We start from the raw sequence: 11,565 nt of genomic DNA, 5'->3' as shown, positions 1-11,565 counted from the left end.
GTTGTTAGTTGTTGATGTTTTTTGTTAGCAGAATTTTTACAGGCTCTAAATTGCTTGATAAGGAAGTTTTACAAACAAAATAATCTGGTTATTTGAAATGACCAAAAAAAAATAATTCCCCAAACAACTCTCACAGAATTCACACCTACACATCTTTGACCAATCAGTCAGTGGGATACAAAAATGAATTTGGAGAAGGACAGGATCAAACTGGTTGCCAACCAACATAAAAATTAGCAGCTGTGAGAACATAAAATGTCTTGAACTGGAATAAAGATTTAAAGTAAGACTAATATTCAGGAATTCCGGTGTTTTAATTAGACACTATCAGGCTGTGTGCTTAAAAATGCTGTATCTGCCTCTTCACAAAATCACTTCTCCCAAAACACCTTCAACCAATCAGACATGTGCCAGATAGTTTCAAACCACTTTAAAGAAAACCACTTTGAAGCCAAAGTGGGAAACCCAGTTCAAGCACTTTTTAATCTTGATTTTGTGTCATAAAGCACTTAGGATAAAGTAGATTAATATAGTAACCTCAGCACAGGAGGAGTTTCCTGAAGAACTGTGTATTTTGCTCTAACTGGTATCTATATTAATACATTTATATGAGAATTACTTAATCCATTTCTGTTCAATTACCTCAGATGATAAATGTTTGTTTCACAGTGATATAAAAGGGAAATAACTTATACTATAGCACTTATATTTGTTCTGCCTTTTCTTCTCATGTTTGTGCAGATTACCTTATATTTATAATTACTTGTATTTACTTTCAGACTGACTTCATCTAGCACTGAAGTGCAGTAATTATCATCCAGTAGTTTCACTTACATAGCAGGTCAGGTGGAGGTGTAGGAATGGTCTTTGTTAATTTAATTAAGGGGAGGGGGGGGACGGGACTGTGGGTTAGATTGCACAAGCCGAGAAGAGAATTTATCCAAGATGCCAGACAACAGATTATTGTTAAATTACAAAACCTTAATCTAAAATGAAGTATCATACCAACAACAATATCTCCTACAGCAAAGTGTGCCTGGGCCCCTTGAAGTTTGGAAATTCTGGTCCAGATAAAGAATGCCATCTACTGGTCCACCAATATCACTTACAACAGCAACCTGGTTCCCAGTAATGACCAGGCCCAGCTCTTGAACGAGGGCTGTCTAACAAAAGCAATACCGTACTGCTATGCCTTTCAAGCAGTGTTGAAACGTCCCACTTTCATTAACAAAGCTGCTACAGCTTTATGCATTCCATTTATCCAATATAACACCAGTACAAATTTAGTGTAACAGAAAAGAAAAAGTAACAATTATTCAATCATCATGTGAGCGACATTCATTAATGCAGGAGGAACATCCTACTGTACATCACACCAGCAAAATCTTCTTGATTTAGGAATAAAAAGCTTCTTTGTGTGCTTGGAGAATCACTTCTTCACACAGGAAGAACGCTGTTCACACTGTTAATTATGCTGGCTGTACCTTTTAAACATCTGACCATTTCCAGTGCCCAGGTCTGAAAAGCCCCAGAGACTCGGAGCTTTGAAAGCTTTGGGAACGGAGCCCTAATTTGTTTGACACAGGGGCTCAATGAAGACAAGCGAAGAAAGAAACCGCAGAACAAAATGTGCTGCACTTTGCAACAAGCACTAACCCCCTTCCAACGATGTCTCATTTACCTCAAGTACAAATGATGTCGAAACATTTTTTGAAAGTCAATATTTTTAATCCAAACTTGAATGCTCCAACAGAACACTTTCATCAGTGAAATAAATTAAATGCCAGCAAAATGTGTGAAGAAAAATATAACGCCAAAATAAGTTGATTGCCTTAGTATTCACTCCCCCGAGTCAGTACTTAGGGGAGGCAATTACAGCTGTGAGCTTTTCTGGAATATCTACCAAGTGCGCACACTTCCATGGTGCAATTTTCTTCCATTTTTTCTTGCGGATCTGCTCAAGAACTAGCCCATATGTTGTAAGGAACATGCAGTTGAGACCCCCTTGCTTCCACTTCATGCAACAAATGATTCTCTGCAGAAGAAAATCATTTTTCAATCCCAGGAGAGCCGGCAGTTAAGTGATCACACACAGTCTAGGTCTGTATTTAAAAGTGGTTGCTAATGAGGTAAAAAGGGAGACAATTTCTTTGAAGGATTTCAAGGAATTGTACTTCTACATTCATCTCTTTACTTTTATATCTATCACTGAGATGTAAATATAGATTTTTCAAGGCAATGGCTTTTGAAAAACTGGCATTGCTGAGTATGTTTGCTTCTTATTTAAAGAAAAATAAAATGAAAGGATTTTTATCCATTAAGGATTATTTTACACACATACTGTTAACTGTTGATGAGACTCTGCAAGTGCTAAATGGAACCAACAAAAGTGCTGAATTTGTCCTATATTTAGCATTCCTGTTCTACACCACTAACACCACAAGCACATTTTATACTGTCACTTCAACTACTGTCTGTATATTTCATATACATATAAGAGAGATGTATGAAAAATATGACAGCAATTCTCTGTATGAAGATGGAAACTTTATCATTATGATGTATTACTGTACTGTATGTGCATTCAGCTGCAGTTCTTTCGAAAAAAGTCTGAATGTCATTTAAGTGTAAATTGACAAATCCAAGCCTTTTAACTGAACGAGTTAAATAAGAACTGGGTCATGGATAGCTGTGTGTCCTTCTCTTGTAAAAAATGGGGGTTTACAGAGTTCTATACTGTGTATCTTCCTACAGGAATTATGAAAAAGATTATTAGAAAGCTGAATATTTACACATAATACAAAGTGTAAAAAGAAACTTAGTTCACTTTCATTACCGACTCAAAAGAACAACAAATTAGTCTAATCTGAGCCTGCCTGATGCACCAGAGAGACAGGACTGACATGTTTGGAATTATTAGCCCATGAGGTGTGAGCAAAAGGGATACAATCCATCACGCAAATGTACTGTCTGTCATCTTAGTATAAAAATCAATGCCACGCTTCTGTGCCACAGAAAGGATCATTATCATAAAACTGTAATCTGAAAAAGGGGGGTCAGAAAATGAAATTACACCTGATCTAAATGAAATCTGGAAATGAGCTTTAGTGCTCTCAAAGTAGAAGGGTAGTACTGTGTAGCAGCAGAAAAACAAGAACCTATATTTCAGGTTATGTGGAACTGGGCCACTTGCATGGAATTGAAATGCCTCATTCAGCAGCTTGTTGTTATTTAAGAACAAACTGAGACATATTCAGGTTGACCCCTCTTGGACAAACCCAGCATTCACAGGTATTCGTTTTTGCTAATTTCTTACCAGTACTCTTCGGAAGTCTCGAAATCACTCAGCCCGACTCGCAAAGTAAAAGGTTAGAACGCCTGCCAAGTTTCAGCAGCTCACGACCCACACTGCTCGCTGTAAGCAGCCTGGCTCGACACACCTGGGAGCTGGGGAGGCAGGAAAAGCGCCGTACCTGGGACAGATGTGCCCAACGCCACAAAAACGACGGCCGTCACGGAGTCCTTCAGGCCGATGGTGCAGCCGAAGTGGGATGCCAGGTCGCCGATGAAGGCGGTCAGGAGCCCGATCATGCAGATGGACACGATGAAGCAAGCCCAGCCGTTCCAGTACTCCGTCGGCGGCACGAAGGCGAACAGCACCTTCCAGAACACGGTGAGGAAGTGCATGACGTAATCGAAGCAGGAGGGCAGCTTCTCTTCGCCACATTCGTCGTCATCGTCATCCTCACCTGCACACCCATCGCAGGACAGGACAGAACAGGGGTGGACATCAGTTAAGCACAATATAGCTGACATGTTTTTTATTACTAAATTAAACAACATACTGTATATCATATATTTTACTATTTTCATACACTATATAAAATATAACATATAAACTACTATATACTGTATAAAATAAAGTATATTTTTAGTATAGTATATATACTAACATATATTTGCATATACAATGTACTGTATATTATTTTCAGGACTTCAGTTTCTGAGCCGTGAAGATACTTCTGTCAGGTGCAGGGGATAATGTGTCCTGGCAATCAATTAAGAGGTGTAAAACTGAAATATTCTAGGAAATGAAGAATTTAGTTTAAAATGGGTTCTGCTGCAACTTTCATTTTGCCCTCAGGTGAATTTATCAGGCCATTGGTGGGTTTTGCCTGCATGCAATCAAGGAGCAACATTTGCATTTAAAAAACCCTAATTTCTACTCGATTCAGGTGTACTTTTCCTTTCCTCTTTGGGAAACTGGACACTGTAACCTTATAATTAATTGGAATGGAAAAGGAACAGCATAAAGTTAATTGGATGTGCTGGGTCGTATGTTGTATCAGAGCTCTGCTCTAAGACTCCTGATGAAAGTAAGGCAATAGGGAACTTTAAGATTGTGATGGTCAAGATTTGATCCAGAACTGAATGCCAGAAACAATTACTGCAAGCTGGGGGAAAAGTATTCTGAAATTCGCTGTTTGATTAAATTTGTATTTTAGTAATGATGGGCAGATAACTTTTCACAGTGGCAGAGGGGTATATGGAGAATGTCACTTAACACATTACTGAATACATCTGGTATTATAATAATGGTACCTATTTAACATAGTGTATACTGTACAACACATCTAGTGGAGCACTTGATAACATGGGTTGAACTACAGACCTTACATTTCCTGGTGCAACTCAAAGGAAAAATCATCAAATACCAAACCAGCTCAAGCTTAGAAGCCAGGGATGTAGCTGAATAAACAACAAAAATCAATTTACACAGCATTCTATATCAACAAGTGTAAAAAGATCTGTGGAGAGTTGCATGGTCACCTTTATCCAGCTTCCCCATCTACAGGCTAGCGACACGTAACACATGTCAGCATCAATGAAGAAGAAAGTCTATAAACCAACACCTATTATTTATTACCCGCAAGGTTATAAATTGTGTGCGAACAGCAGATCACACCTCATGTTTACAATTGAAAGCAACAAAAATGCACATTAAAGCTTAAGAATGAAGAACTTCACACATATCAGCTATGCAAAAGACTCTTACAGCATAAAAGTGGCATCTATTATTTGAACTATCTCATGCATGCAATGAAGGTGAAAAAATGTACCATAATGCACCAGGAATAAATTTACAGGCTTTACATATACTGGCTGCCAAGAAGTTGACAAATAATCCAATTTCCACAGTAATCACCACTGCCATGCGAAAGCAGTCATTCCCATTTTTTGTTTTATGGTTTAATATCAAACAAATTATTCACAATTCCTGTAGGAAACCACAAAACCTGACAGCAAAAAAACATGGAGATTAGGTCCACTCCTGTATTGCAGTCTCCTCTTTTTTCTCTAAAGAGTTTTTTGAACTAGGATGCTTCAGAAATGCTCCATTTAGGCACAGCAGAACTTATTTCGAAGACAGCAACTATTATTTTTAGAAAATTGTGTGGTGGGTGACTGTTTAAGCTGTTTATCAAGGATTAGCAAAATTATTAAAAAAGTGAAAGATACAGTACTTTTCAGAAAGAAATGAATTTGAGTATATTTATCACTGGAGTTTTATGCTAATAAGGCTCTAATTTGTTCACTGCACTGATGTATTTTGAAATGAATGGAATGTTTGGATGTTGCGTCACAACATGTTACTGCTGACCAGGGTGTGATGCAAAGAATACATTCATATTTTTACATTGTATGTCACTGCAGTTCTTATTAAAGAATTTATGCTTAAAACGTGTATAGATTATATTTTGAGATGCTCAGCATAACAGCAAAGGAAAATTAAGACAAATAATTATCCAGTAGCACTGAAGAAGAGGGGACTGAAAAGAGAAGTGCTGCTGGTTTGTTTTTTCTGTGTGGCTCTGATGGTTGAAAGCAAACCCACAACCTCTTTCCAGATTGTGGATCCCATCAGGAAACAACCGGCAGCAACTGGACAAAAATGGCAGGAGCTATACCTCTCAGTCACTGGCTGAACACCAGAAAAAGTACTCACACCCAGCACAAACTGCAAGATTCCTGAAATCAATCTATTGTTAGGCCTGTTTGACCCAATGCCTTTCACAAAGGCATCTCATGCAGTACATTACTCTGTGTGTTTTGTTTCAAGCTCAGTTTAATGTACAGCGTTTTTCCAAAACATCTGCAACAGCCAATGGTGACATGGGAGGTTCTGATGACGTTTGGCTCCTTTAATTAAGGGGGTCGGTGTTGGAGTTATTGATTATGTTTGACTTGCCAGGCAGGGGCTGGTAAATTTCATTCATTCTTTCCACTACAGGACCTGGTTCATTCTGGACTCTCCCAGCTGTTCCTAGGACATTCTCAAGCTCTGGTGTAAGAATTTTCCTTCTTGGAAGGCTGTGGAACAGATCTGATAACATATCTGAAGCTATGCTAGACTTTGTGAGATTGACTTGATCCAGCCCCTTATGTAATAACATTACTATAGATGAAAGCAATGAAAATGAATAAATTACTGAAAGGCGGAAAAGGTCTCGGTTGATTTGGTAGTGCCTTTCTTTAGCACATTGGCCTTTCAGCTCATTTTTGAGCATGTGTCACATCCAGCCTACAGCTGCAGGTAATAATGAAGCAGACTGCAGTCCATCTAGAGTTTGAAGTCAAAGCTGCCCCATTAAGATCTGGGGTGTACAAGGGAGGCTCAAAGTCTCAAAATAGTTCACAAATAGTTGCTAAACTTAATGGTGGACCCATCATTTTCTCCAAGATAAACTGCATCATATGTCTGGTCCATTGAACAAATATGGGGGGCAGCCTGCCTCCAATTCAAGTGGATCAGGTGACCTATGGTCAGTTTTAACTAAAAGCACGTTCTTGGCTGAGTGGGTAACTGCTCCCTTTCTCCAGCCAGGAGGAAGCGGTGTGGAGACACAGCCTGGTTGTTTATCATTTCCAAGACAGAATCCAATACAGAACCGTAGCTGACAGAGCTGTTTCTGGTAATCAGCCTCTTTTGGAGGTTTTCTTATCTCAAGTTCCTTTTCCCCACCAGCCAGGAGCATCTCTTTCAGAATTCACGAAAGAGTGCTGTACTTAATGAAGCACAATAAAATACTGATAATTAGCCTGGAAACCCCCCCCCCACCCGCTGTTAAATGGCCAGTGGTATCCCAAGACCAGCAAAATTCACTTGGCAGCCAGAGAAGAGCTCGTTACAAAATCTTTGATTAATTAAGTTTAAAGGCCGACAGCGGCCTCATGTTCAGTGTTTCAAGAGTAGACCTGCTCACTCCCTCTGACTCATCCTGGTTTTGAATTTTGTTTTAGAACACACATGCTAGTCAAATTGTCAGATTGCACCGTGCTCACCTGTACATTGTGTGTGTGTGGTCAGGGAAGGAAGACTAATAAAGACTGCTAGTATTTTGTGCAGGGTAATGACACTACTAGGTGTCACCCAGTACCCATATCTAAAAACAATGTTCACATTTAGAGTCATTCTAAGAAGATTGGGCAGGATGTATCCAGTGATTAAGTACTGCAAAGTCTACCTATTGCCGATGTGAGTCAAAATAGAGCTACACAGAAAGGCTTTAGTCACAAGGCTGTGCAAAACAACTCACACAGCACTGCACAACAAAGGAGATCCCTGAGCAATTTTATTATTAAAGCCAGTAACCACAGAAACACAACAGGCAAAATGTATAAGGCCATTTATTTCCAAAATGTGACAAGAGTAATATTTCATTTTCCCCCCCAACAGATGAAGAGCATTTCAGAACTTTGAGAATTTTAATGAAAAAATTGCAGACTTGATCTGAAGGACTATTGTGTTTCCACATGGCTGTCACTTGGATTCATCATCATCATAAAGATCATTTGTTCAAATGTTGTTTTTCTGGAATTGTGATGGTAAGGGATTGTGAATTTCTTAGACTGATTGACTCAGTCTGTTTTGTTTATAGTTTCCTAGGGACCATGTGGAGGTGAAAAGGAGATTTGATGTTTACAAGCCAACATATGAGAAGCTGTGAAGTCATCATTTCAGACACCTTAAGCAAGATCCTAAGTCATGAAAGAAGATACTGTACTTCTTCATAAGGCCTGTTTTCTTATGATCTGATGTGATTTTACCATTGCCTAAAATGTATTGTAACGCTTACGGCCGACAAGTGTAAGAGCCGGCGTACCAGAGCGGGTGACGTCACCGCCCTTCCCTGTGATAGCAGGACTACAGCTACTGGGCTGTAGAGAGATCTCTCTTTAGCTCACGGGGCTAGGTCGCTGCAGAGAGACGCGGAAGTCCCGGGTTCGAGCCTCCAGGCGGGATGGGGCCGACCAGATGCGGCAAGGGCGCCCGCCTGAGCCCCCGTTGCGTTACAGTATATAGTCTCAATAAAAAATATTTTAAATGCCAAATGATGGACACATGTACTTGGTGACTTTGTGGTTTTATTATTTGTGGTTTTTGCTAATTTTGGTTTTAATGAACAATGTATGATTAGACTCCCCACATTAAGCTGAAGGCTGAAACACAGCTTAAAGAATACACAGAAAATTCACACTGAACAAAAATAAAATGAACCGGCTTCCCTGTTGAAAATTCATGCACAGGCCAGTAGATTAGTATTGCACGATGAAGTATATATGCAATAAACAGAAGGAAATTCAATTTCAGGGTGGTGATGGCTTGTAACAGAATGGGCTTTAAGAGTTCATACTCAATGATCTCGTCATACAGATTTAACATTGGCTTAGCAGACATTTTTTCTGACACCGTAAATAAAAGTAAAGCTTAATGCACTAACAATGTAAAAAATGTTAAAAGCATGCCTTTGCAAACGGGCTGTGGTTTCCACTTTAGAGGTAGAAAATATTTTTTGTTTTAAACATTTATTCATGTTTTGTCATATTTAAGTATAAATTGTTATGATTTGGCAATTTATTCTGACACACGCATTAACATGCGATGTCTTGAATATAAAAGCTACCAAAAACAACATTCTTTCCTCTTGTGTAATTGTAGATTTTCTTAAATACAGAAAATCCCCTTCTGGCACTGAAGCACTTGTCATAGGAATGCTAATATGTTCTATGTCCTCATACCTATTTGTTAATTATCAGAGAGAGATGAGAGAAGAGTAGAAAAAGCTGTATAAAAGAATTCATACTGTGAATCTCCCCCTGATTGGAAGGATATGTAACTCTACAGGAAGCATTTAGAATGATTTAACAGGGACTCCACTCAGTCTCAAACCATTATTCAACCTGGTAAGCCAACTGAAAACAAATTGGAACTAAATATCTTACTCAAGGACACAACAGCAGTGTCATGCTTGGGGTTTGAACTCACAACCTTTCCATTATGTGTCTAGGACCCCAGCCACTGCACCACACGGCTTTGATTAAAACAGGTTTTAAAATAATCAGGTAACAACCAATTATGTTTCTTGCTATCAAGGGACATGATGAGACCAAAAACGCATACAACAACCCAAACCTCATTGAGCAGTACTCCAGGGCCTTAGTGAGCTAAAGTCTGTGTTCTGCATGATAGCTGACCTGTTCAAAGGAAGGCCAAGTTTTCTGGCAGGCAGAGGGATTCTGATCATTCCGAGGGACTGAGCCAGTGAATAAATAACATGATGGCTGGAAAGTCAAATGGGCCAATTTGATTTTTTTTTTCTTAAGGCAGCTCTTTCACTGAAACGTAGAACTGCTCTAAACAGTGGGCAACCTGGGATTCTCCAATTTTAGGTCACAGCAGGAGAAAGCATGCGAACGGGCCTTAAATCCCCCATCTATTGTGTCCGTGCTGAAGGTATCACATTGCTCACTGTGGGTTATGTATTAAACAAACAGGCTGGCTGGACTTAATTCCTGGGGGGATTAATCATGCCGTCCTTAATAAATGAGTACTTTCTGAAAACGTTCACTCTGAAGATTGCCTTATAAATCTAGTATCTAAAGTGTCTGCTTCTTTTTCACCCACAAACACGTTGGTCTAGAAGAGAATGAGGTAAATCAAGTGGTGTAGAAAGGAAGTAGGATTGTAAATCAGGTGGTCTAGAAGAAAATGAGCATTGTTAACGAGGTGGTCTAGAAGAGTATTGGAAGCATCAAGGTGGAGTGTGCCACACTGACTAGACCAGGAACACTGATACAAGTTATCACCATAGGTAGGAAAAGTAAGGGAGTTCCTTCTTATTTATTGCTTTATTTTTTAGCTTCCTTTATCTATTGCCTTCCCCCACTTTGTTCCCAGGTGACTTGTGTAATATGAATTTCCTCATCAGACAAAAAGAATCGCTTATCAGATCAAGTCCTGGCAGAGAGTGATGTTCCTGCTAATTGGTGCCTCTGTAAAATTAATTAACAAATCTAATGTGCAGGCTGAAAATAGCTAGCGCAAGAATACATTTTCATGAGACTTGTGGTAGAGGCAGGGATGATTCGTGGACAATTTGGTGCTAGTGTATTTGGATATCCCAGTAAGCATTCCTTCCACATTCTGTAAAGGCATGAAACAGCACTGAGACAACTGAAGTCAGCATGCAGAAGGAGAACAGCGTGGGAATTCAACAGGCAGCTTGAGTCATGTTCTGAGTCTTGCAAGCAAGGTTTCTTTCTGGTAACTTAAAAGCCAATAAGAAAAATATCAACCCATCTGCATAAGTGCTCCCTGTAATTTCTGACAAACCTGTATGCAATTGCTCGGCTTTATTAATGTAATTTATTTGTTTTGCAGATGCTCTTAACCAGGGCGGCTCACAGAAACCGAAAGCTGTGAATGTAGGTTGTAAATTTGTCACACAGGCCCTTAACTACTTTCCATTCAGCGCTGAAGAATGGCTGCTTGAGTTTACATGACGTGCTCTGCGACTGCTCTGAGCTAGCGTGAGCCATCAGCGCCTGGATCCGTCCGCTGAGCTTCAGAGAAAGACTCTTGAGAGTCACTGGCGCGACGCAAGGACAAACCGGCTCTTTTGTCGTTTTAATAATAATAATAATAATAATAATAATAATAAATAATAATAATAATCATCATCAAAATTGCTTACACTTATATAGCGCTTTTCTGGACACTCCACTCAAAGTGCTTTACAGGTAATTGGGACTCCCCTCCATCACCAGCAATGTGCAGCCCCACCTGGATGATGTGACAGCAGCCATAATGCGCCAGAACGCTCACCACACACCAGCTCTCAGTGGGGAGGAGAGCAGAGTGATGAAGCCAGTTCATTGATGGGGATTATTAGGAGGCCATGATTGGTAAGGGCCAATGGGAAATTTGGCCAGGACACCGGGGTTACACCCCTACTCTTTTCGAGAAACGCCCTGGGATTTTTAATGACCACAGAGAGTCAGGACCTCGGTTTTACGTCTCATCCGAAGGATGGCGCCTGTTTACAGTTTAGTGTCCCCGTCACTATACTGGGGCATTAGGACCCACATTGAATGCAGGGTGAGCGCCCCCTGCTGGCCCCACTAACACCTCTTTTTTAGACTTGCAACTCTCGATGGCTAAGACAAATTAACCGGCATTACTCCGCACACAGTAACAAAATGCCACTTAAACTTGCTATGGAA

General features: G+C 39.9%; 1 protein-coding gene across 5 annotated transcripts in view; it reads right to left on the bottom strand.

Moving 5' to 3' along the window:
- Positions 1-11,565, bottom strand: part of LOC102689135 (sodium/calcium exchanger 1) — a 174,503-nt gene that overhangs the window by 5,370 nt on the left and 157,568 nt on the right. For all 5 annotated transcript variants that reach the window (XM_069179873.1, XM_015362608.2, XM_006638520.3 and 2 more), the window contains one exon: positions 3,474-3,749. In XM_069179873.1, coding sequence (XP_069035974.1) covers positions 3,474-3,749 — 276 coding nt within the window. The remainder of the gene's footprint in view (positions 1-3,473; positions 3,750-11,565) is intronic.

Source organism: Lepisosteus oculatus, chromosome 17, assembly GCF_040954835.1.
Source record: "Lepisosteus oculatus isolate fLepOcu1 chromosome 17, fLepOcu1.hap2, whole genome shotgun sequence".
Lineage (NCBI taxonomy): Eukaryota > Metazoa > Chordata > Actinopteri > Semionotiformes > Lepisosteidae > Lepisosteus > Lepisosteus oculatus.
This window is presented reverse-complemented; position numbering and strand designations above follow the sequence as displayed.